The sequence below is a fragment of the Lucilia cuprina genome, chromosome 4 (assembly GCF_022045245.1).
Source record: "Lucilia cuprina isolate Lc7/37 chromosome 4, ASM2204524v1, whole genome shotgun sequence".
Lineage (NCBI taxonomy): Eukaryota > Metazoa > Arthropoda > Insecta > Diptera > Calliphoridae > Lucilia > Lucilia cuprina.
Genome location: NC_060952.1, coordinates 4,794,751 through 4,821,156, shown reverse-complemented (window position 1 = coordinate 4,821,156; position 26,406 = coordinate 4,794,751). Strand labels below are relative to the sequence as shown.

At 26.0% G+C, this 26,406-nt stretch overlaps 5 protein-coding genes and 1 long non-coding RNA gene across 6 annotated transcripts in view; 2 read left to right on the top strand and 4 right to left on the bottom strand.

The window, feature by feature from the left end:
- Positions 1–322: 322 nt before the first annotated feature.
- Positions 323–8,438, bottom strand: LOC111683257 (ras-related protein Rab-1A). The gene is made up of 5 exons (XM_023445310.2): positions 7,966–8,438; positions 3,518–3,638; positions 3,401–3,448; positions 3,102–3,329; positions 323–1,380 (listed from the first exon to the last, which is right to left on the bottom strand). The coding sequence occupies exons 1-5, from the start codon at positions 7,986–7,988 to the stop codon at positions 1,183–1,185; spliced, it is 618 nt and encodes a 205-aa protein (XP_023301078.1). The 5' UTR covers positions 7,989–8,438; the 3' UTR covers positions 323–1,182.
- Positions 8,439–8,827: 389 nt separating this feature from the next.
- LOC124419357 lies at positions 8,828–9,917 on the top strand. The gene is made up of 2 exons (XR_006940510.1): positions 8,828–9,725; positions 9,790–9,917. It is a non-coding gene; the product is annotated as an uncharacterized LOC124419357 (long non-coding RNA).
- An 840-nt stretch (positions 9,918–10,757) lies between these two features.
- Positions 10,758–11,915, bottom strand: LOC111683255 (AP-2 complex subunit sigma). The gene is made up of 3 exons (XM_023445309.2): positions 11,760–11,915; positions 11,544–11,693; positions 10,758–11,478 (listed from the first exon to the last, which is right to left on the bottom strand). The coding sequence occupies exons 1-3, from the start codon at positions 11,760–11,762 to the stop codon at positions 11,203–11,205; spliced, it is 429 nt and encodes a 142-aa protein (XP_023301077.1). The 5' UTR covers positions 11,763–11,915; the 3' UTR covers positions 10,758–11,202.
- A 324-nt stretch (positions 11,916–12,239) lies between these two features.
- On the top strand, positions 12,240–14,429 carry LOC111683254 (isopentenyl-diphosphate Delta-isomerase 1). Its single transcript, XM_023445308.2, has 2 exons — positions 12,240–12,714; positions 12,776–14,429. The coding sequence occupies exons 1-2, from the start codon at positions 12,406–12,408 to the stop codon at positions 13,232–13,234; spliced, it is 768 nt and encodes a 255-aa protein (XP_023301076.2). The 5' UTR covers positions 12,240–12,405; the 3' UTR covers positions 13,235–14,429.
- A 1,157-nt stretch (positions 14,430–15,586) lies between these two features.
- On the bottom strand, positions 15,587–19,342 carry LOC111683249 (3'-5' ssDNA/RNA exonuclease TatD). Its single transcript, XM_023445303.2, has 5 exons — positions 18,478–19,342; positions 16,648–16,996; positions 16,466–16,577; positions 16,102–16,271; positions 15,587–16,033 (listed from the first exon to the last, which is right to left on the bottom strand). The coding sequence occupies exons 1-5, from the start codon at positions 18,677–18,679 to the stop codon at positions 15,895–15,897; spliced, it is 972 nt and encodes a 323-aa protein (XP_023301071.1). The 5' UTR covers positions 18,680–19,342; the 3' UTR covers positions 15,587–15,894.
- A 5,189-nt stretch (positions 19,343–24,531) lies between these two features.
- LOC111683253 (neuropeptide SIFamide receptor) overlaps positions 24,532–26,406 on the bottom strand; it is a 35,865-nt gene continuing 33,990 nt past the window's right edge. The window contains exon 7 of the mRNA XM_046950015.1: positions 24,532–26,059. Within this exon, the coding sequence (XP_046805971.1) occupies positions 25,842–26,059 (218 nt within the window). The 3' untranslated portion in view covers positions 24,532–25,841. The remainder of the gene's footprint in view (positions 26,060–26,406) is intronic.

Here is a 26,406-nt window from a genome sequence, read left to right as displayed (position 1 = left end):
ATTGTTTTTAATTATATATATAATTTCTGTTGTTTTTATTGGTTTATTTGCTTTATTTTTTTCTATTTAGTAAACTGTAGTAATTTTAATTTAATTACGAGTAAAAACGTGCTTTAAAACTGAAAAAAAGCAACTGGAATTAATGAAAGAACAGAAATAAACAAAATCTAATTAAAACTAATACGAATTAAATTTAAATACTCGTTACACATCACAAAATATATATTAAATAGAACAAATAAATTAAAAAAACACAAGAGATTAAATGAAATTTAACAGAACAGGTTCTTTTTTCTTCTAGATAAAATAAATAGAATAGAAATTTAAATAAAATGATAATGAAAACTTTTAATACGTTGTATGTTTTCTTGTGTAGTTTTATTTCATCAACCAACTACTAAAAGTGAGTGTAAGTTAGAAGAAGGAAAAGTATAAAAATATGCTGCTATTGTTGCCAGTAATAAATATAGTTTTCGAAATCAAAGGCCAAAAATTGAAAAAGATTTTTGAAAGTATGTATATGAAGCCGAGAGAAAAAGCAGAAACTTACAACTAAATTTTCACATTTTCTTTTCTTTAAAATTGTAACCTGTCTGTTGTTGTTCATATTATTGATTGGTGTGTTTTATGGTTATTTTTTGTTTATATTTTTCTCTTTTTTGTTTGTTAAACATTTTTATTTAGCTACTACACACTTTAAAAAATAAAAAAAAATATTCTTCTTTTATTTCGATTTGTTGATGTTATTTGTTTTTTTGTTTTTGTTTAAATATATACTTATATATGTTGTGTCCACAAATAGGAGCGATTGTTTAAACATTATATTAATGAAATCAAATGTATTAACCAATCGTCATTATCGCATCTTTATCATCATAAGTTCTATATCTGAATGTTTTCTTCTTCAACGTCTATGTGAAAAGTTCAACATTCAAAATAAAATTTATGTTTTTTTTTTTTTTTTTGTTAAAAATTTACTTAAGTTGATTTTTTACGTTTATATATCAATATATTATTTTGTATCATCATTCGTTTTGTTTTTTACTTTTGTTGTTGTTTGTTTTAAGTTTAGATTTATTAATTAAATGTACTGTTGTTGTTTTTTATGGGTTGTTTCTGTTTTTTTGCTTTTGTTTATATTATAATAAAATAATGATTCACAATAAGTTGGGGAGTAATTATTCAGCAGCAACCAGATTTGGTGTTTTCGACTGGACGCCCTGGATCGATTTTAACTTTGCTGGCATTTTCAGTAGCGCTCGATGGTGGCCCAACACGATTCTTAATCTCAGCCGCCATTGTCATGAAGGCCTGCTCCACATTGGTGGCGCTTTTGGCTGAAGTTTCAAGGAATGGAATGCCCAATTGATTTGCATATTCCTGTAAAATAAATAAATAATAAGATCAAATGGTTTTTTTAATTTTTTTCTGATAATGCAAAGGATTTAAATGAATCTTTGTAATATGTTGAACAAACTTTCTCCATTAAAGAACACTTCTATAAAGTCTTGAAAGTACTGAATTATATTTGTCACAGACTACTTTATGGACTAGCCTATGTAATAATCTATTGACAAGACATGACCGAAGTTACATCTTCGTTTTAGTTGAACGACCTATCCAAAGCATAATTTTCGCTTTAACTTGTAAAGTTATTGACATGACTGTGGACTACTATAGTATCCAATCTATTAACTAATCTCTACATTAGTCTATTAACCATTTTTTGTCTAGTCTTGTTTCTATTCTAAGAAATAGGGTATTTAGAGCGGGTTTATTACTACTCAGTTAAACTAGGCTTAACTTGCTGTTAGATTAAACTCGGAATAAATTTAGGCGGACTTTAACCGATGATTGTGTTTTTCAGTTTTAGATTTAAGTTCAGTTAACTTTGTTAGTATTGCCAACTTTTCACTCAAAAACATAATCAATGAACAGCTGGTTTTTGCAAACAACACTTTTGTAAAATGTAAAAATTTTGGAAAAATGTTAAATAAACATTTAAACAATATTAAATAAAACAAAACAAATCAGAAACTTGCAATTTACTTAAATTATTAAGTTTTTGTTCTTCCGAAATCATTGTTTTATTGTTGTTTTTGTTAATTATGTTTTCTCACTTATAACTTGAGTTTAATTGGCCAATTACACTCAGTTAAACTAAGATAATAAGGGCGAGTTTTTCTGATAAAGATAATCTTCATTCTTTGGTTAAACCCGGATTAATATATGTTTCGTGTTTTTCAGTTATCAGTAAAGTTACTTATTATCTTAGTTTAACTGAGTGTAATTGGCCAATTAAACTCAAGTTATAAGTGAGAAAACACAATTAACAAAAACAATAAAACAATGATTTCGGAAGAACAAAAACTTAATATTTTAAGTTAATTGCATTTTTCTGAATTGTTTTGTTTTATTTATTATTGTTTTAAATGTTTATTTAACATTTTTCCAAATTTTTTTCATTTTACAAAAGTATTGTTTGCGAAAAACAGCTGTTCATTGTTTATGTTTTTGAGTGAAAACTTGGCATTACTAACAAAGTTAACTGAGCTTAAATCTTAAACTGAAAAACACAATTATCGGTTAAAGTCCGCCTAAATTTGTTCCGAGTTTAATTTAACAGCAAGTTAAGCCTAGTTTAACTGAGGAGTAAGAAACCCGCCCTAAGTAACTTTACTGATAATCTCGAAACATATAAAACCAGGTTTAACCAAAGAATGAAGATTATCTTTATCAGAAAAACTCGCCTAAGTAACGTTACTATTCTCTGAAAACCACAAAAAATATATTAAACAAGGTTTAAACAAAGAATGTAGATTATCTTTTTCTGAAAAACCCGCTGGTCTACTGACAAGACTGAAGGCTAATTTATGGTGTAGTCAATTGCTTTATCTATAAAAGAAATTATTAACTATGAAAAGAAATTATGAAGAATTATATTGAATGTTTATAAAATAGTCTGTAGACTAATCATATTACTATCCTATGGACTTTATTATTTTCTTAACGAGTCTATTGACTAGTCTAAACTTTATATTTAGGGGGAATCAACAAAACTTTAAAATTATAAAATAAAATTATTAATAAACAAAACTCACCGCAGCTGTAGTATGATCAACCACTTTCTTGGTGGTTAAATCACTTTTGTTGCCCACCAACAACTTATTGACATTTTCACAGGCATATCGTTCAATTTCTTCCAACCATTGTTTAACATTGTTAAAGGATTCCTGATCCGTACAATCGTAAACAACAATAATACCATGAGCACCTCTATAATAAGAAGATGTAATGGTACGGAAACGCTCTTGACCAGCAGTATCCCACTAAATAAAAAAAAGTATAATAACATATAAATAAAAACATAAAATATTTTAACAAAAAAAATCAAACTTACAATTTGCAATTTTATGGTTTTGCCATCCAATTCTATGGTTCTAATTTTCTGTAATTAAAGAATGAATTGAATTAGAAGATGTGTTTCTTTTAAAAATGTTTTAAATTAAAAACTTACAAAATCCACACCAATTGTGCTGATATAACTTTCTGTATATGTGTCGTCAGCAAATCTCAATAATAGACAAGATTTTCCTACACCAGAATCGCCAATCAAAAGTAATTTGAAAAGATAATCACTGTAATTATAAAGAGAAAAAAATAATTGTTATATTTTTTTTTTTTGCAAGAAAATTTCTGTAATTAAATTTTTAAATAGAAATTTGTTTGTCATTAATGGATTTATTATGTTTAGTTTTTTTACTGAGTCAACTGCCATTAAACCATATTAGCGATAAGAAAGAAAAAGTTGATGTATTTAAAAAGGAAACACTAACAACAGCAAATTAGCAGGAAATGCATACTGTTTAACATTGGCAAATCATTAAGATCTTGAAACATAAGTAATTTTATGAAAGTTTAATTTTAAATAAAATTTAATATGAAAATAGTAAAAAGCAAATTTTTGTTTTAAAAAAAGAGCGAAAACGAAGTACAGAAGAAATGTTTGAAAACAAAAAGGAACTAATTAACGCCTGCAAAATGTTTAAATACTAGCAAAATTAAAGTGAAATATATTAGACATTTTGCTCTTTATCGATAGACGTAATCTCAAAAAGATAATTAATTTGTCACAAAGGATTATGTGCATGTCTTTTGCATACAAAATAAACTTTTTGCAGACCACCTTTATCTATAATTTATATTATTGTGTAGAATTATAATAGCAAAACTTAAACAAAATTTAAAATTTTTTATAAAACGACAGATAGGTCGAGCACCAGAAACATTTGGAATATAATCTTAAGTTGGTTAGTTATTTTAAAATGAAGATGTTTAAACATTATATGCAAAGAAATACATGTAAGTCTCCTTTGGGCCTGTTGTACGCTACTTAGCCAATGTCTGAGGGAATCGAAACATACCGAAAGCCACAAACTTTTTTAAAGAAAACGAAATATTAATCATAAATACTTCATAAACTGCAAATTATTCATTTTATTCTTAACAAGAAATATTATATGCTTAATATTGTATATGAGAAAATTTTAAACTTTTTTTAAAGCGCAATATAATATTTTTGTTTATACCCTTTTTCGCATTTGATGATATAAACAATAAATTGAAACTCATATGATTTGATAAATAGTAAATGTCATCGTAATAGTCTATTAAAAATTCCAACACGTTCACACAACAAATTTGCTAGTTAACAATTATTTTATATAAAAAAAAGTATGTATATCAATCAATTTGTAACATAGTATTGAATGCATTCAAAAGCAAAAACAAAACCTAATGATTTTTGTACTAAAAAATCGACATCAAGTTCTAAAATTAAACTTAGCATAGTTATAAAGATTAAAGTTGAAAAATTGAATAAAAAACTATACATATAAATGTGAACATATTAGATAAGAGAAAATGGAGAAATTTACGTAATAATCTAAACATACTATTGTTACAAAAGTCTGCGAGAGTTAGGAATAATTGTTAAATTTGAAAGAGAATTAATTTAGCCTTAAATTAAACATTAGCCATAAAAAAGATGACGATGAATACATTTACTAAACTACAAAGTTGCAATATTATTAAATTTTAAACTTAAAATAGTAAAATATATATTTATAAATGTATGAGTAATATTAATGGTGTTTGTTTCTTTACTATTTATTTACAATATGTACTAATATTTTATGTTTAGTTTTTTTTAATGTTAAATTCGTATTATTTCTTATCACAAACATTTTTTTGCATACTTTTAATTATACTCATAATTATATTAAAGGCCTGCACAAGACAACAATAATGCGACAATTTCTAAAAAAAATTTCGTGTGCTTATGATGGCGCACAATATTTTTTTAACAAATTTTCGCATTATTGTTGTCTTGTGCAGACTTTTATAATAAATCTACAAATGTTTTTTTTCTCAAATCGAAATAGTAACAGTTCAAAAATTATCAGTAGAATATATTAACTTATTTCTTTGTTTTACATTTTATTGTTTGAAATACGTTTTTCCTTTTTTGTGCCACAGATCAAACATTCTCTTTAATATACATATAACATCGCTAAGAATAAAAATATTTTAAAATATGTATTATGAAAAATTCAAAAAGAAAATTATTCATAGAATACTTGAGTCCGCTAAGAAAAGCTTTTTTCGTTTAATCATATGTATATACCATATATTGTTTAGAACAAAAAATATTTGCTGCAGACTTATAAACATGACATAGTTTTGAAAAGATCTGCAAAAATATGTCACTTTTTTACATTCAGCAACATGTGAAAAATAAAAATTAAGCAGTTTGGCCCATATGGAAGCAAAAAAGAGTTCAATTCCATTCAAATATACATGAAGAAGTTAAACAAGATCTTTACGAAGTAAGGAATTATACATATATATAATAATGATATGGCCTCTCTTTTACCGTAATGAATATACTATTAATACCAAAAAGCTAAATCCTATATTTGTTCAAAGTTATCACCTCTTCGTTTTAGTTTAACGACCTATCCAAAGCAAAATTTTCGCTTTAACTTGTAAAGTTGTTCACCCAAAAGTTTAGTAATTTTTAAATGCAAAAAAATCCAGTAATACATAGGCTTATTTTCATTAAATTTGTTATTGAACATTCATCGAAAGCTTTCAGTCACATAATTGGTTCTTTCAACCATATTTGAAAGACGAGTGTTTTAATCTTGTCATGACAACCTAAAAGACTGAAAGAATAAAACATCCAAAGACTTCACCTATATTTTCGCGTTTAGGATAAAACGAAGTTTTGTTACCTCCTAGCATGGTTATTCAAAATTACAAATTGTTTGACTTGAAAAAAAGGACATAACAAACCCCTTTTAAAAGAATGTTGTTTCGCGCAAATTCACATTAATCGAACCTACTAAAAACTTTACAATTTTAACTACAAAAACTTGCAGTGAAAAAGAAAATAAATTAATAAACCTTCGGTTTTGTGTAGTTGTAATAAACAAAAACTATTGTTTGTCCTTGGTAACATAAGTCCTTGAAAATGTACATGCAATTTTTTGAGCATGAAAATTCGAACAGCCAAAGATATATTTTTATATTAACAAAGAAAAGATAAAATACATAATACCACTGATCATTAACATGATCATTAAAATTTATATCTAACTTTAAAGAAAAAACAGACATTTGTAATACAAACTCAAGTTTACAAATAGAAAAATGCATTACAAGACAGTAAAATAAAAACAAAAAATAAACATAGAAAATACAGCAACACAAAGTGATTACGTATCAAAGTCAAAACGAGAGGCCAAGCAGCAGTGTTTTTGTTGTTCGTTTAGCTATGCAGCAGCAGCAGAGGAGTAAAAAGACTACAATGAATAAATAAAATTATACACCGTATACCTACCAGGCGAACAGAGAAAACAAACAAAACTCAAAGCTGGCAAGACAAAAAGTTCAATAAGAACGGCTATATGTTACCTTACAACCGTATAAACTAATTTTTCCAAAATGGGACTTAAAGAAGAGTTTTGCATTTATAGATACCATATATTCTTTAATTTGTGTAATAGGTGAAATAATAAACCGATTTCCAACAGTATCAGATGGTAACTAAATTATATTCAATATTGCAATATTAGATTGATTTCAAAACGTAAATAAAAAGAACGAACGAATCAACATACGTAAATCCATTTATGAACTTATTCTGATGTGGTTAGGTCTGATTTTGGGACCATATTTTTATGCGTTACAAACATCAGCACAAATGTATTATAACTTCTCCATTATAGTGATGTAGCATATAACAGACGTAAGCCCGTGACTCATCCGCCCCTTAATAAAACAATTTTTTCTTTGTACATTGTTATTTAGCAAATAGAAACAATCTAACCTGTTTTTTAATGTAATATTATAGAAATTAAATTAAAAAAATAATTGGGAACAAAGGTTTACTTTTGTGTAAGATAAAATTTAATAAAAAACGAAGAAAAGATTAACATTTTATCATAATCGAAATAAAAAAATATGTGTATTACACATTCACTAACCGCAAAATTACTCAAAGAACACAAAGTAGAGGGTGGAAAGGAAAGTGTAAAAAAGAAAGAAGGAAGGAAGCAATGGTGTTTATTATTGAATGCATTTAAAATTACTACAATCCATCCATCCCTTTGTTAAATTATTGGTAACCTTTAATGTTGTTGCTGTTACTGTTGTAGTTGGTGTAGTTATCTAAATATTTGTAGGGGTCGTTTTTGTTCCATTACACATACTAAAAAAGGGAGTGGGCCGTCGCTGTTCGTTATTCATACACTTAATCAGCATATAACAAAAACAACAATAACACTTTGAATATCACAAAAAATGACGTCGCAAAATACCTATTTTTTTCATTTCTGCTTTTTGACCCGACTAAAACAATGAAAATTTTCGTTTCTATTTTTTCTTTATGTTTCAACTTACTATTCTGGATTTATAGCTGACATTTTGTTGTTGTGTTTGTTGGTTTTTTCCTTTCCTTAGAGTTGGCTTAATTAATTGTTTTTATTTTTTTATTGAATATTAACTTTTTGCTAAACAATTTTAACTTTTTTTTATCTGAAAGTTCTCGCACAAAATATTTTTCTACGTATTTTTTTTCTTCTCTTTGCAAGTCTTGCAAATCACTATTTTTTCCCTTTCTTTCTTCTTTTTATTTTGTCACCCGTTTGACGTGGACAATAATATATTTGATTTAATATTGCGTTTGGAAATTTATAGGAATTTGTAAAGGCTTTTACATTAAACAATCGTTTTGAATATTAAAATATTATTTTTATTGTTTTTTACTAGTTTATTTAAAACGTAATTATCAAAAAAAGTTTTAACTTTTTGTCGAAAGCAAATTTTTTCCAACAAAAGATGGCGACGACTTACACATCACCGTCAATAGTGGTGTTTAAGTAAAAAGTAGTCAGTTGAGTAAGAGTAATCGGTAGTCAGGGAGAACAAATCGATAACTTTATTTGATATGAATAAGAGCAAAATAATAGCAGGATTTTAATGGTGAATGTTAAAAATAAATTTAAATAAACATTTTAATTTTATAAACATAAAAATTGATTAATCAGAATTAATAAATATAATTGGAACAACTTAATACTCCTCAAAATAATTATTCGAATGCATTCAAATGGCATTAAAAATTTTATGCATAGTAGAAAAAATAAAGGTATAACCGTTCTCTCTTTTCGTAGCCATATTAAACTTCTGACGTTTAAGCGATTTATTATTTTATATGCTACCGTATTTACTTTATAAATCCGAGTTGTTTTTGTTTACTTTTTATTTTTTCAATTTAAAAATATAAAATGGAAAATATTTTTCAAACTAAATTTAAATATTAGTCAACATAAAATTCTATTAGCAAAGAAAATAATAAAAAAGTTGCGGACGGATCTCGCCGGTCCGTAAGTGTAAGTAGTGCGGGCCATTCTCCCTAAAAACATAATTTCATTACTTTATCTTGTGTCCAATTGCAGAAGTTTCTTATGAGTGATGTGTTCTGCTGATATTTTGGGGCTTAATGCCAATAAATCATGGTATACAGATAAAATTCAACAAGAACTTGTTGGGTTTAGTGTGGTCCGTTTATGAGCTGGACCGTTTTTATAAAAATATCGTTAATGTACATAATTTTAAATTATTAATTTAAAAGTTATACACATTTTTTATTTCTAATTTCCTAAATATGATTTCCCCTACTACATGTGTGGCAACGTTTTTCTTTAATTGTTTACAAAAAATACATTTATGTCAAGCTTTCATTTGACGTATGGACATATACTTATATCCCTACAAGAAATGTATGACCGAAACTAACACATACAAAATGATTTTACTAACACACTAGCAACATTTTTCTTTAAAAATTGCAAAAAAAAATAGTTAATGGATAATTCCATCAATAATGACGGTCAAATGACCGGTAAAATGACTGTTGATGTACTCAATGTGTGATAAAGGGTTTCATTTGCATATGAAAGAGTGAAACAACTACATTTGACTGTTACTGTGTTTTCCGTCGCATAAATTAATTATTTCAGTGAAAGCCAAAGATCAAGGAGCAAAAAATTAAAAAAATTGAGACTAACAATATTAAAAATAAAGAGATTTATTATAATTTAAAAACGGTGCAGGAAGTGGAGCTGAGAATATACACTTCGGAGTTTAATCTATTTGTGGTAATATGAATACATATTTACTTTTAATTTTTATATTTCAATATTTATATGCATTTCTTTACAGACAATTTATTTCCACAAATTAAAAGGAGCATAGGAGGATTTTACATTCTGTGAGGTATGTAAAATGGTGAAATGATAGTTAATTTATGTATATTAATAAAATTAAAAATATATGTCTTAAAATGTTAATAAATTGTGTTTTATTATAAATTGGCATAGCCGTCAGATTTGACGGATAAATTCATCAAGTGTGATCGGTCAACTGTGATGGATATATCCATAAAGAATGATTAGTCAATCGTGACTAACATTTCCATCATCCTTGATTGGTAAAAAGCAAAAGAGTGAGCAGCTCAAATATATGTTTTAAAGTCGATAGAATTCATAAGTGCGAGGGTGATGCAAAATCACATGTACACAAAAGTTTCCATCACTTTTTACATATTGCCCTTAAGAAACAGATAGAAACTTTTGATGGAAACTTTGATCGATTTGCCAGTCAAATGACCGGTTAAATGACTGTCACTGTTCTTGTAGGGATCTAAGTTAGTGGTGATTTAATATATTTACCCCCTTATTTACAAGCAATATTTTCACATAACTTGTTTTCAAATTCAAAGCATTTCAATATATGTTTAATGGATTTTTATTGGAAATTAATTAAATGCAGCATAAAGTCAAGATTTAAGATTTTGATTTAATGCATCGAGAATGATAATAAAAATTAGTAAATTTAATAACTTCAAGCCTATTTCAAAATGATTAAAAATTTAACTAAATGGAATTGATTAACTAAACTTTAGTAAATTGTGTTTTATTATTGTATGAGTTATTTTTTCCATTTAAAACCGTCTTTAATTTTCCGTTATAAGAGAATATAAATTTTATATTCTCTACAAACTGCTATTATTTTTACTACGTATGTATTATTGCGATGATAAATCAATAATTTTGTAGTCTATCAAGTTTTTCTGTCGAAAATATGGCAAACCTTAAGGTGTAAACAGGGTTTTTAAAAAGTTTATAATATTTATAACATTCCACACAATAAACAAGGATTATTTCCTAAAATTTATTTAAATCATTATACAGGATTATAATTTTTATACATAATACATTAATTTGATTAAGTTAACAATATTAATATTTAAATATTTGAACGATATTTTTATTTTATGTTTGTTTTTGGAGAATTCATCTTTTTCGCTTCATTATTTTATATTCTTTCGTTAACATCATCCTGCACACAAAACGGCAGAGTTATTGTAATACGGATTTGGTAAAAAATTGCTTTTAGGAGATTTACATAAAAGTGAAACAAGCAAATGAAATCAAGATTCGTTATATAGAGGCCTATTTTAAAGAGTATATGTAATTTAAGAAAAATAGTGTAAACAAGAGGGTATAATATGACACGTTCATATACACACAATGGAATGATGGACCACTAAGTCACATACACTTAATAACCTTTTTACTCCAGGGAATTTAGGGTCAGTAGTTGTTTTAAAACTTTGGTTTGAGAGGTCTCACGTATCTCGCCGGCGAGAAACATTTCATCGACCACGGTGTACACTTTATAGAAGTTGAATACCAAATCCAATTCGCATACATTGTGGAAATACTCATTTAGTACTTCTACGAAATTGTGTATGGCCTCCAAGTAACAGAGATTATTATCATTAACATCCACACATATGCAAAAGTAGAGGCCCGCATAACGACGATAAACAATCTTAAAGTTACGGAACTGAAAATAATATAAAATTCTTTTAATAAAGTTCACGATGTTATGATTAAGTTATATTAAACTACCTCTACAAAGTTGGTATGTTTGGCATCCCTCACAGTCACCACTGCATGCACCTCTTCGATTAATTTCTGTTTTTCATCGTCATCAAAATTCATATACCATTTGGCCAAACGGGTCTTGCCTGCACGATTTTGTATTAAAATGAAGCGTATCTGTTGTGGAATTCATATAATGTTAATAAAATTCTATTAAATAATATTTAAAGGGCGTATTTTTACCATTTTTCAGCAGGAAATTTGTTTTGTTTTCGAACTGTGAAAAAATTACACTACACTTGCTCTCTCACTGCAAAATTGATAAAAAATAATTTTTTTCTACTACTCAGACAGAGTTGTTAAAAAACTTAGTATGATTACTTTTACCAATGTTGTTAAAGTGAGTAGTATAAAAATACATGGAGAAAAATAGTATTGTTTTAAATTTTATCATTGTGTTTATTTGGAGTGAAGAGGAATTTTCGAATGTTTTTATATTTTTAAAAAATATAAGATTTTAACAAATAATAATTGTCGATACATTTTTTTATACATAAAAAAGAATAATTTATAAACGACGGTATTGATAATTTAGGTATTTATGCTCATCGTTACTGGATACCGAATACTAACATTAAAAATACAACTTTATACCAGAAAAATGCGAATGCACAGCTGATAAATTTTTATACATTTTTTATACACACACTTGAAATAGTTGACTGTCAAACTCAATATAAAAAAAATTGACATTAAGCTGATTTCTCCCAGATGCTGACACTTTGTCAATATCACTTTGGAGCAAAGCAAAATATCAAACAAAAATAGTGTGTTTTTTCTTGACCAGATTTCTTTTTGACTTCCAAGAGATAAACACAAACGGAACAAAATGATAACAGCATTAACCAAAAACATCTGTCAACATATTAATAAACCACTAATACGGACATGTGTGGCCTCTGCAACCGCCAAGAAAACCGAAAGTGTTCACAAACAATATGACGCCTTGCAGGAGCAAGCCCTAAAAGAACAATGTATACTGGTGGATGAAAATGACAAAGCTATTGGTTTTACTACAAAAGCAGATTGTCATCGTGTACATGCTGAGACCAAAGAAGTGAAATTACACCGAGCTTTTTCTGTATTTCTATTCAATACCAAAGGAGAAATGTTAGTCCAAAGAAGATCTGAACACAAGGTAAGCAACATTTTAACTCTTTTACTAAAGTGATTAACTTTACAGCACTTCTTTTGTATAGATCACATTCCCCGATACATATACAAATGCCTGCTGCAGTCATCCCCTGCATGATATTGAGGTCGAGCGTGAGGAACTCAATGCATTTGGTATACGCAAAGCTGCCCAACGCCGCCTTAACTATGAACTGGGCATACCCACAAATCAAATAAGACCAGAATATTTTCATTATTTAACTAGGATACATTATGCCAATACAGGAGACGGTACTTGGGGTGAACATGAGATTGATTATATTCTTTTCTTACAAAAAGATGTTGATTTAAAACCAAATTTAAATGAAGTCAGCGAAGTACGTTATATAAAACGTCAGCATATTGATGATGAGATAAAAACATTCGATGCACCTTTGACTCCATGGTTTGAGTTAATTCTAAAGAATCGTTTAAAACTCTGGTGGGATAATTTGCATCAATTGAAAAAATTCGAACAGCACAATGAAATACAACGTTTTCTGTAAACAAATGGGAAAATCTCTCTTGTTGTATATTTATTGTTAAGTATATTAGTTTTATTTCGTATAGATTTTTATTTGTGTGATGAACTTATTCAATTTTAACAAGACGAACAAATAAACAATAGACGATTTGCATATTTCGTATAGATATTTAAAAATATTTATAATTTTTACAAGGTTAACTAACCTAAATCGGTATATGTACTTTTGAGTTATTTTATAGTGAGGAGAGTTTCTCTTTATAGTCTCCAAGTAATCTAAAGGAAGGAGATTAATCTATTATGGAATAATAACTGAATAAACTTTCTTTTTAGTTAACTTTTGCAGGTTTAATTTTCAAAAATCAAATAAGGAATATTTGATTGAAACAGCTTTCATAAACGAATAAATAGCTTAAATTAGAATTAATGAATTATTAACATAAATTAAAAAGAAACTTTATAAAAACACATTTATATATATTTTTCCATAAGGACACAATGTTTTATTTCAAAAAAATTTTCATTCACAGTAACAAAATTTAAAGTCCTTAAATTTACATTATAGTTCTTTAACGTTAAGACAATTCAAGAAGACTTTTTTCAAATTAAATTCAAAGCAGAAATTATAATTTCAGTTTGAAAATAATAAATATTTGTATATGATAGATTAGTTATATGACTTAATATATATAAAATATATAACAAACAAAAAAATTATATATAAATATAAAAAATATTATAATTTCTGTATTTAATACAAACTACTTTTAATAATATGGTTGAAAGAGAGGGAAGAGGAGGGGTATGCAAATGGAAAATGCGTGAACTAAAATAATGTGCAGGTAAAATATGAAGAAAGTCTTAAAGAAAAAAATAAATAGCATTGTTTTTTTTTAATTTCAGTTTTTTTTTTAGGTAATGATCACAATTTGCATATCAATCATGCGGCATGATATCAATGAGTAACTTAAAAAACTAAAATAATGTAGTTTAAGCAATAACTCTACAAGTTTAGTTTCACTTTTCTTTAATGTATAAAAAAATATATGTTTGTTTTCATTTTATAGCACTAGACATATTTTTTTTGTATGTTTTTTATATTATATAATGATTACATAACGTTTAGTATAAGCTCTTAAATATTTGTTTAAACTCCGACTAAAATGTAAAATAGAACACAATAATAACAATAAATGAATATAAAAAAATGGTAAAAACTAAAAAAAAGTTTAATGAAACTTAAAAAAACTATATTAAACTATTTACATAAATAATTTGTTTATAAAAAATAATAGTGTATAAAAGAAATTGGCATCATAAATATATAAAAAAATAGTTTAAATTTACAAGTTATTTATAAAATGTAAAAAAAGTTAAAGAAATATTAAAACAAGCTGCAGCAAAGTTTATTAAACAATAATAAATATTGTTTGTTTTTTTATGCTAATTAGCATACAATAAAGCAAACGCTTTCGTTAGTGGTAGTTGGCTTTAAAAAAAAAATACCATTCCATGCTTGAGTTTTTAAGACAAGACCTGTTTAGCATGGTATAGTATTAAGTTTTAAAACATGTTTTGTTGCTAAACTAAATTAAACTAACTTAAATGGTTAACTATTTAAAAATAAAAAAAAGAAATTCGATTAATTTTTTTATGAAATTGTAGGGTACATTTTCTAGGCATTATGATGGTCTCATTGTTATAGGGAAACATGTTTAAAGTTTTTTAATAAAATTTATTAATTTGGAAGGGGAAATATTGTTAAAATTTGACAATTACATTTGTTGTTAAACTGTCAATAAACAAATCTTGTTTTTATTATTTAAGAATTAGTTTCCTGATATCAATTATTAGAAATTTTCAAAATTTCTATTCAAAAAAATTTACATCCGATTCAAAATATTAATATTTTTGATGATTTTTCAACAAGTTCTTTATCACTTTAATTACATTGCATTCTCCAGTAAACATTATTCTTCATTCTTTCTGTTAAACAAAATAATTAATTAAATCTTAAATTATTGTTCCATATTAGCTGCTCTTGAAATTTATAAACTTTTTTTAAATAAAAACCTACAATTCCCCAATGAAATCATTACAATGACATAGAAAATATACCCAAACAAAATTTCAGTTTTGTTTATCAATTAAAAGCAAAAATTCTTTAGGTATTTATTCACGTTAAAAAACTCATTGCTGTTAATTTACTTAAAATTTAACTAATTATCGTCTTAAAAAGATAAAAACTTTCTTTGTTCACACTTTAATAAGACGTCGTTTAATTTTTTTTCTTTTTTTTTTTTTGAAGTTCAAACTTAAAGTTTAAAATTTCATTTGTTTTTTTATAAAAAGTGGTAGTTGTTGCTGTTTTATATTATGTTTGATTTCACTGTTTCTCTTAAGGCACTTGTTTAGTCTCGATTTTTTTGTTTGTTTTTTTTTCTTTTTTTAAAGATTTTAAATCGTATTGCGTTTTGTTTTTTTCTACAATTTTTGCTAAGCAATTTAAAAAAAAAAAACAAAAAACATTTCAAATTAGTGTTAATTAGTGTAAAAGTTGTTGTTGTCGTTTTAAATGTGTGTGTGTGTGTTTTTGGCACTTATTTAAAAAGAAAAGAAAGTATAAAAAAAACCTTTGCATCACCACTTTCCTGAACTTCAAATGTTGCCTTAAAAAGCAATTTAAGAAAGACCAAAAAGTTTTAAAGCATTAAAAGCCGTAGCCAGAGCTACTTCATCGGGGGTCTTTTTCATAAAGGCAGCTATCATTTCCACAATGGCGGGCAAACTACAGGGTTCATTACGTTGAAATGTACAATATCTACAGCAAGGGGGAAAAGTGGAATTTTAAAAAATTTTTAGGTATAAAACTTTTATTTATTTGCTAACCTGTGTAAGTACAATAGAGAGCGTTCTGTGATGCCAGTCTTAACGTGTTGTGGTAGCTTTGAAGCTCTGGTATTGGGATACATGAAAGGTGAATCGGTTTCAACCAATAAACGATCTAAAGGTAAGGTTCCATTGTCGAGCAGGCGTCGTACGCCGGTATCTGATTTGTCCTAGAAGTTAAGATTTTTAATTCAGTGTTTTATCATTTAGTCGTTTTCAGTGAAATGTGATTGTAAGCAAAGTGAAAAATTTTTTAAAAATCTAAAACATAAATTTTTGTTCAAATATTTTTTTCATAATGGCAAAACAAAGTTTGCATATAATTATTAAAATATACCAAGTGATTATTTATTTCCAACCTTACCTTGCATAAATAACCAGTTAAACTAATATAGAACCTTCTGTCCAAATATTTAATGGCTTCCTCAGCAGTGCCCATAAAACTTCTAATAATCACCGGTGGCAAATTCTCGAATCTAAAAAAAAAAACACTTTAATAATAAAAACAAAACATTTCTTATTATGTTTAAAACAAAATGAAATTACTTGTCTAATATATCGAGTACATCTTGTTGGGCTGAACGTTCGTGTATCAAAATCGATTTGCCCAAATTACAAGCCAATAGTAGTTGTTTTTCAAATATTTCCTTTTGACTTTCGGGATCAGAGAAATCTCTCTGATAATCCAAGCCACAGGGACCAATTGCTACACACTCTTGGGAGGCGGCAATTTCTTGGAATTCAAACCAACTACTAGGATCTTCGATGATTGATTTAGAGTCGTGTGGATGTATGCCAGCAGTCGAGTAAATAAAATCGGGATAAATGCGGGAGAGACGAAGGGCTTCCTTGCTGGATTTTACAGAAGTGCCAGGTACCATAAGTTTTTGGACACCTGCCGTGTGTGGTATAAAAAGAAAAGTAAAAATATATTAAACAAAACTATATTTGTAACAAGAAACTAATTTGTAAAAAATAAACAATAACAAATGTAAACAAATAAATAAAAACATAAAGTTTTATTCATTTGTTTTCACTGTCTATAAAATTGTCTGTTAAATGATTTAAGCAATCTACATGTGAACAAAGAAATGGAAAGCAGATGAACAGATAGTTAGATCAACAAATAAACAGACGCATACACAAGAGGTCACATCATCGCCCACATACTCACACAAGACGACGCCCTAAAAGACAAAATGCTTATTAAAGATATTTCACGGCTCATGTTTTTCTTCTTTTTTTTTAAAGGTTTTACGTATGTTTATTGGAGATGTTTACAATGACATTGAAAATAAAAGTACCTTTTGTTTAAAGTACTTTATTAAACAAATAAAATTCATATCTGTAGATCTTTTGTAGTTTACTGTACATTTACTTTGTTTATATATAAATACTTAATAGTGTTTATATATTTTATTAGTAAAATTTAAAGAGTGACTAGATATGGCTTCGAATAGTTTTATTTCTGATTAGAATGAATTGTTATTTGAAAGTTAAGTTGTGATACACTTGATTTGACTCATTTAACTCAACCAACTGGAACCTTTTTTATAAACAATTTGTAATATTGTTAACGGCACTAAAAAAGTATATATTTTACAAATTCTTTTGTAATAATGTAATAACAAAACTAATCACATTTATTAATTTTTGTAAATACTTTTACTTAAGTTTATAATCAAAGAAATCATTTATAAATAATTTTGAATTTAGACTAAGAGAACGAACAGTCAATAAAGCTATTCATTATCTTTTGAGTTTAATATTATAAAGTAACCAAAATTTTAGTCAAAATTTTGCTTAATAAACCATCATTTCGTCAAAGGTCTGCTTTACAGTATTCATTAAATTAGATATAGACTAGACAGTATAGATCAACAGATTATTAGAAATATTCCCTAGATAAGGCTATAATTTAGCTAATGTACTAATCCACAGATAAGTTAATAAACTAATCCATAGAAAAATCTGGATACCGATTAATTTAAATTAGCCAGTATACTTGTCAATAGACTAATCCATAGACTAGTCAATAGATCAGCAGACTGTTTAAATTAACAGTTAATTAGGAAAAAACAAATCAATGGACTAAACTATTGACTTAACAATAACTTTTGACTAAACAAGAAGTTTTTGCAGAAATTTCCAAAATTTCACTTTTCATGTCGTATTAAACCCAAACAGAAGATACATTCCCAAAGATGATTCTGTTTCAGTTATCCCCTATTTTATATGTAGGTATAAAATTAACATAAATTCCAATAAAGTACTTCTCATCACTGATCTTTAGATTTTTCCCATAAATTTGCATCAAATTCTAAATGGAAAATTCCTATGCTATAATATCATAATACTCTTTCACATTTCACTTACCGGCATCTTTTGCTCTTTGTATTACCGAGTCCAGGTCTCGACTATATTTTTTATTAGTAAGATTTGCTCCTGCATCGATAACAATTAGATTTTCAAAACAATGTTTTATATCATCCATATCGAAACCAGCTAATGGTGATGATGACACCTCCTCAACAGTGTTGGTGGTGCCAGCTGTTGTTGTTGCTGTTGCCTGAGCCATGGTTGAATGGATTGTAATACGTTTACTAGCAAATGTTGTTTTGATGTAATATTGCAAATTGTTTTGCTTTTAATAAGTTTTTATTAAATAATAATTTCTTATTGTTACAATTATTCTTCTTCAGACCAGAGCACGTAATCACAATCCTACTCAGTTCTCTTCTTTCTCAGTCTTTTAAACTCTCAATGTGTTTTTTTATTATTGTTTTGCTGTTGTATTTTTGTTATTTTTATGTTCAATTGACGAAAATAGCAATGACGAAATAGTTATTTTTTTTTTTAATTTTTAATATGGATGGCCTCTCTTTTTCTTATTCTTTCTTTGATATTTTCTTTATAATTTCTTTTTAAATTATCTTCCTTTTTTAATTTTTTTAATAATATTTTAGTTGCTCTACATTAGCTTTTTTGTAATTTAATTAGGAACAGCAATAACAACAGTCTTTCTCGTCTGATGTGTGATTAATAATAATAATTATGTGTCAATGTCGTCACAAGGAAAAGCACCTTCGTTTTGCGTTTTTATTTTTCTCTTTAGCACGTTTTATTTTAATTTTGTTTTTTAGTATTTTGTTATGTATAAACTAATTTTTATCTCGAATTTTATTTAATTGAAATATCTTGCAATTTCTAAACCAAAAAATTAATATTGTAGGGAAATTAAGAAAACACACACACACTCGACTGACTGACTGGCTTCAATCAAATTTTTCGGTGGCGGTTGAAGTCGTTAAAGTTGACGGCGTCTGCGGCTAATAGGTTTCACGCCGGCTCAACATGTACCATACCCGTTCGTTATAGAAATTAAACGTAACGTACCCGAAATGAAGTATAAATTTAAATTCTTATACATAAAAATTTGTTTGTTTGATAAACGGTTTATAAATCTAATTATGTATCGATTTTTGATATTTAAATTATTGTTATTTATTGCAATTTAACATTTTTATTTATTTTACAAATTTTACAAATTTGGAATTTCAAAAATCTCAGCCATTGTTTAACAGAGGATATTCTGCTGGTAAAAATAATTTTTGAAAACCTTGAGATAGATAAAGATAAAGTATAAAAGACAAGTTTAAATTTAAATATATAAGAAAAGATATTGCAACTAATATATGTGATTATATAAATGACTTTAAGGGTCAATCTTTAGGTGAAGGATTAGGGATTAAATGAAATTGTATCTTCGAAAGTTGTTTTTAATACTCAATCAGCTAATTTTGTTTGCTAGTTTAAGCGCCCAAATGCAATAGTGTAAACAGCTGATGCAAAAAAATTGTACAAATTTTAATAAAATAAACATTAAAATGTTTGACTTATCGATTAGTGTAAGGGACTTTACAATATATTTTTTGTTTATAGTTTAATTTGTCATCAATTTTCATATTACATTTGCAATTGTCTTCTTCTTTTTTTAATCTTGTATTCAAAAAATCAAAGGGGATTAACATCAGAATCAATTTATTTTTAGATTAACTAAACTGATTATTAATTGGCATTTGATTGCCATCTCAAAAAACTCGCTTTAAGAGAATAATGTTTAATTTTTTTGTTTTAATAAATTAAAATTTTGATTATTTACATTAAAGCTGATATTAATGATATTAAGTGTTAAACAATTAGATTTGATGACTTGTATAAAAAGAATAAGAAACCATAACAAAAAACAATTTGCCATAAAACAGTGGCAGCACATGTACTCTCATTAATTTCTAACCAACATACACTTACATACTCACTTTTATTTTTACATCTAAATTAATTGACATCCGCCATTATAAATGTCACTTATGTTTGTTTTTATCAATCATACGTCCTGTATTGCCTTTATAAAGATTATCAAAATAAATCAAGAAAAACACAAGTGTCGATTGTTTTTTTCTTTTGTTTTTATTTATATATTGTTGTTTATTCTTTATTTTCAACAATAATTAATCAATTATTTGTTTTGTTTTTGTTTATTTCTTTATGTTACTGATTTAATTTGTTGTTATTTTTATTGTTTTTTTTAGGTAGTATTATTAGTATTTTAAATTGTATTTTTGTTGTTGTAGTTGCAATGTATTTTTTTTATTATTTTATTCTTTGGTATCGTTTTCAAAAAACATATATGATTATGCTTTGTTTGTTTGCTGGTAATTTTGTTAATTTATAGTTTATTTTTATATAAATTTATATATTTTAATTAAAACAATAAATATATGTTATGTATGTATATGTTTAAATATTTTTTTTTGCTAAATATAGTTTTATTTTGTAGTATTTTTTTAAGTGGCTTTTTCTATATTTAGTGGCAATTGTATGGTTTGAAGCAGTTTTCGGTTTTAATATTTATTTTTAAAATAAATTTTCTTAAAATTTATTTATTTTGTTTGTTTGTTAATTAGTGGCTTAACGGGAATTTGCATATATGTACGTATATTCATATATATATTTATGTATATAAATAACTATTCAAAATTTTCATATATTTTTAGGGTTTTTTATTTGTTTATAATGTAATTATGTTTAATATTAATTTAACTCATTTTTATATGCTTGTAGATTTGTTAGAATGCCTTAGATTTGTTAGAAATAAGCAAACGGATTTTTTTAAATAATATAAATCGTTAAAGCCGAGATACACGGTTGTCAGATCTTACAACGTTGCCAGTACAATGTTCAGAAAATGTCTAATAATCGTTTGAACTTACAATTTTTCTTTTGTAACGTTGTCAGAAAAAGCATTACTGATAATATTAGAAGACAAAATTTGTAAGTTGACAGTATTATTAGACATTTTCTGCCAACGTTGTAAGATCTAACAACTGTGTATACATAACATTAGGGAAAGACAGGAAATCGAAAATGTATTTTAAAATATTTGAAATAATTTCATAATTTGTATAAAAAACGATCAGTTTTTTTTATGATATTTGGAAAATTTTCAACTTTTATTACATTCACCAACTAATTGTAGGATTTTGAGAAAAAATTCTGAAATAAATGTTGAAAATTGATTAATCATTTTAAAAGAATGAAAATATGGAAAATTTTTAAAGATATTTTACTTCAGATATGTTATGTCAAGTATAGACAGTTTTGTTATACAAACATTTTTATTTAATTTTATTAAAGTTTGGAGGCAATCTATATTTTAGATGTTGTTTTTTTATTTCTAATATTTTTATATAAATTCTAAATACATTTATGTATGTTTAGTGAAAACTAAAAATAATATTAATGTTTTTTTTTACTATAATTTTATGTTTGACATATTAAATTTTTGTTTTTAAGAGGGCTTCATTTCATTGTAGTATTATTTGTTTATAGTTTAAGCTTTTATTTTAAAAGAGCTTTAAGCTCGTTTATTTTAACTCGTGGAGTTTATTTAGAACTTTATTTATTTTTTTTCTTTTTAATTAAATACTTTATTTATTTTTTATTTTTATAATAATAAACTAATAATTTCTAATTATTTTGCCCTTTCTTAATGTTTAACAAAATAGAGTATTCTTTATTTTATACTTTTTATATAGAAATTTTCATATTAAAAAATAATTACAAAACTACTTTAATCGTATGGTTTGTTTTTTTTTGTGCTTTTCATTTATTTAAATTTAATTTTAATAATATGTATGTAATGTTTACTTTGTTGTTATTTTATTTGATTAGTTATTTATTGTTTAAAGTGTTAAGGGTATACAATTATTTGTTTTGTTTTTTGTAACAAGCCTACACTGTGCTCAAAAAATAGGCCTACCATGGTTAATTTATAATGTTTTTAAACTTGGTGTTTAGCTTAATTTTTGAAGGCAATGTTTGCCTGTAGTTGTCTAATTTTTTTTTTTAATTTTAATTAATTAAATTAATATAATTTTATGTATATTATGTTTTTTATATTTTATGTTTAATTTAATAATTTCTTTTTAATTAAATTTAATTTAGTATAAAAAATAATTTTGAAAATTTTGGTTTTTATATTCTATCTCTTTAAACTTTAGTTTTTAAACTTAAATTAAGTACTGTGTTTGTTATATTATTTTTTAAATGTTATACAGTACTTAATCTAAGTTTAATTGATAGTTTATTATTTAACAGCTGTTTAAATTTTCCTTATAAAAATTTCTTCTTCTTCTTTTCTTATGCCTATTTTATTATTTTATTTTTAAAACCAATATTTTGATATTTTTTTATATCTTCTCCATTTTTCAAAATTCTTAATTTCTTATAAAATGTTGATGACTGTTTTAAATAAATTTCAAAAAAAAAAAGAGTTGACGGAAATATTTTTTAATTGGAATAAAAACTCTATAGAAAATATTACTATATTGATAAAAAAAACTTGTAAAACAATGCAAAAATTATTGAAATTTGTGATTCTATTCCCTGTTAAAAATATTGGAATACATGATTCTTTTATAAGTCCTATGTAATGCAGGCATGGATCATGTTTTTTTTTAACAACACGGTTTATAGCCTGCATTACATGGGATCATGTTGTGGATCACGTAATCCCATAATTTATAAAAGGGTATAGTTTTGGGATTACTCCGATGTAATGCATGGATGGAAGTATGTTTTTCCATATATTTGGATTACTTGTGAACTATTCCTAGTCCTTTGAAAGTACTCTTTACACGCATGTGCAGACTATCGAACAATCGAAGTAGACTATTTTGTTCAAAAAGGTCGATAACTTCTAAATCGTCTATGAAAAAGTCGACTTTTTAAATAAAAGTAAATAAAAGTCGAAAAAAAGCCAAAAAGTTGGAAAATGTCGAAAACTTGAAAATAGTAGAAAAAAGTTAAAAATAGTCGAAAATTTTAAAAAAGTGAAAAAAAGTCAAAAACTCTAAAAAAGTCGGAAAAACTCGAAAAATAGAAAAAGTCAAAAAAATCGAAAAGTCGACTATGTATTTATTAAATACTAAAAGTCCAAAAGTCTAAACGTCGACTTTTAACTAAATCCAAAAATTCGACTTTTCGTTTCAACTATAGAACCCTTGAAAAAAGTCGATTTCACATAAAACGAAAAAGACGAAGAGTTGAAAAATTTACTTTTCATAAACAAAAAAAGAAATATCGACTTTTTATAAATCGTAAAAGGTTGAAAAGTCAACTTTAATTAATTGGAATAACAAAAATCTTGGTTTCATTATTATTCTTAGGAAAAGTAACTTGGGTTCCAAATATTTGTTAAAAAGAAGTAGCTTGACTTGACAAAAGTATGTGCAATTGGCATAATTTTTCTATAGAAAAAGTTACTGCAATTTTAATGCAATTTTTTTTTTAAGGGAAAAGTTGCTGCAGTTTAGACAATTTTTCCATAGAGAAAGTTTCGGCAATTGCCACAATTTTTCTACAGAAAAAGTTGCTATAATTGCCCCAAAAACACTGCAATTGTTACAATTTCACTATAGAAAAGTTGCTTCAATCCCAACTTTTCTAAAGAAAAATTTGTTTCATTCTAACCTAATTTTCTAACAAAAGGTGCTAAAATTTCAATAATATTACTAAAGAAGAAAGTATATTGAATATATAGTATTTATACAAATTTAAAAGTTATTGCAGAAAACCTACACATCCTTGTTTTGTTATTTACGTTTTGTTGTTTGTTTAGGTTATGGAAAAAATTGTGGCAACACTGCCTTTTCATGCTGTCTGCTCAAACTCAGCGGAAATATAAAGAAACGGAAACGATGAGAACATTTTGGGAATTGGAAATAAAACTTTAAGATGATAATTGTCAACTGGGGTAAAAACTAAAAGAAGAAAGTTTGTTTATAATTTTTGTTTTAGTTTAGGCTGTAGTAGTTTGTTTTTGTTTATAAAATTTAGTTTCTTGTATTTGTTTTCTTCTTTTTTTTAATATATTTTCTTTTTTTTCTATTTTATATTATAAATAATTTGTTGTTTATATATATGTAATAATTTTCATTTATATCAAGTATATATAAGTAGAATTATTGCTTTGTTATTAAAAAAATCAATACAAATTGTATGGTATATAAATTGTTAGAAATATTACAATACAAAAATGTGTTTGGTTTTTATTAATATGTAATTAATTTTTATATATATATATATATATATTTTTTTTGTTTAATTTTCTTGGTTTGTTTGTTATTTTGTCATTTTAGTAAAGGTACTTTTTTATTAATGTTTAATTCTATGTAATTTGTTGTTTAGAAATGGTTTTAAATAAACAATTTCATTTCCTTACAAAACTCTTTCTTGACCATTTCCCTAATAAAATTTTAGTATTCTACCATCTTAACTGGACTGTTAGCGCCTTCCTGGACCCCTTTTCTTTTCGTTTGTTATAAAACCCTTTGGAAATTTACTTTCAGTTTAATGTAAATTTATTAAAATAATATTTTTTTACCATTTTGTGTTAATTTTGGTCTCTGGCGCCTGTTTTAAAACCTTTTTCTAATAGTTGTTCTAGTTAATCTAAACACTTTTCTTTTAAATATATAAAAAGCTTTTCAGTTTTTTTGTTTTGTTTTTATAAATATTTTCTTGTTTTTAGTTTTGTTTCACTTAACTGTATTACTTTCGGTATAAAATAAATAATAAAATTCTAGCAAACAGTTAACATTAATATGTATTTTTTTATTTATATGTACGAGTATGTTATTAATAATATTTTTTTTAATTTTATTATTATTATTATTGTTATTATTTGTTTTTATATTCAATGTTTCTAAGTTTCCTTTTTCAATTGTGGAAAAATATATAAAATAAATTAAAAATGTAAAAAATTAAAAAAGAAAACTGAAACTAAAACAATTCAATAAAAATATCACTGTTTTTGAAAGGAGTAGACGATTTATTTTGTTTTTTTTTTGCTATTAATTATTAATAAATTATTACTTAATTCTTAAACAAATTTTTTTAAAAAGAACTTACAATTTGATTGTTTTGTTACTTTCCTTTATTTTGTTTGTTGTATCCTATCGCTGCGCTGCTTCTCCTTTAATTTATTTGTTAATAACTTTTTTCTTAGTATATTTTATATTAGTTTAAATTTTTGTTTTATTTTTTTTCATTGCCTGACTGTTTTTTAAGGATATGTGTGCTCATAACTGTGTGCTTTTTTGTTTTTAAGTATTTTTACTTTTAATTTATGTCAAATGTTTTGAAATTACGAAAAATCCAAAAAACACTTTTTTAGCTTATTCGTAAATTTCAATATTACGACGTGGTGATGTGAAACTACCGCTACTTAATTGTGAATCGGTTTTCTTTAAGATCGATACATGATGACCAGCAGCGCCATCTCCAGACCGGCTGGAGCATCCCACAATAGAGTCTTGTTTATTTAACAAGCTTCGCCGTTGATCGGCAAACGATATGACGGAATCCTGTTTAACTAATTGATGGCGACGCGGTTCTGAAAGTGAAACGAAAATAAAAAGTTTAATTTCCGGTTTACGACTAGTCTATAGTCTAGTTTTGTAGTCTAGTCTATAGTCTTGTCTATAGTCTTGTCTATAGTCTTGTCTATTTTCTAGTCTATAGTATAGTTTATAGTCTAGTCTATAGTCTAGTCTATAGTATAGTTTATAGTCTAGTCTATAGTCTAGTCTATAGTCTAGTCTATAGTCTAGTCTATAGACTAGACTATAGTCTAGTCTATAGCCTAGTCTATAGTCTAGTCTATAGCCTAGTCTATAGTCTAGTCTATAGCCCAGTCTATAGTCTAGTCTATAGTCTAGTCTATAGTCTATAGTCTAGTCT

Coding starts and splice junctions, on each gene's coding strand:
- LOC111683254 (XM_023445308.2), top strand. CDS start 12,406: ATGATAACAGCATTAACCAAAAACATCTGTCAACATATTAATAAACCA. Junction 12,715..12,775: donor AAAGAAGATCTGAACACAAG/GTAAGCAACATT, acceptor TCTTTTGTATAG/ATCACATTCCCCGATACATA.
- LOC111683255 (XM_023445309.2), bottom strand. Junction 11,479..11,543: donor AACATACCAACTTTGTAGAG/GTAGTTTAATAT, acceptor TATTATTTTCAG/TTCCGTAACTTTAAGATTGT.
- LOC111683249 (XM_023445303.2), bottom strand. CDS start 18,679: ATGGCTCAGGCAACAGCAACAACAACAGCTGGCACCACCAACACTGTT. Junction 16,578..16,647: donor GTACTCGATATATTAGACAA/GTAATTTCATTT, acceptor TTTTTTTTTTAG/ATTCGAGAATTTGCCACCGG. Junction 16,272..16,465: donor TAACTGGTTATTTATGCAAG/GTAAGGTTGGAA, acceptor CTTAACTTCTAG/GACAAATCAGATACCGGCGT.
- LOC111683257 (XM_023445310.2), bottom strand. CDS start 7,988: ATGTCAGCTATAAATCCAGAATA. Junction 3,449..3,517: donor GCACAATTGGTGTGGATTTT/GTAAGTTTTTAA, acceptor CTTTAATTACAG/AAAATTAGAACCATAGAATT. Junction 3,330..3,400: donor AAACCATAAAATTGCAAATT/GTAAGTTTGATT, acceptor TTTTTTATTTAG/TGGGATACTGCTGGTCAAGA.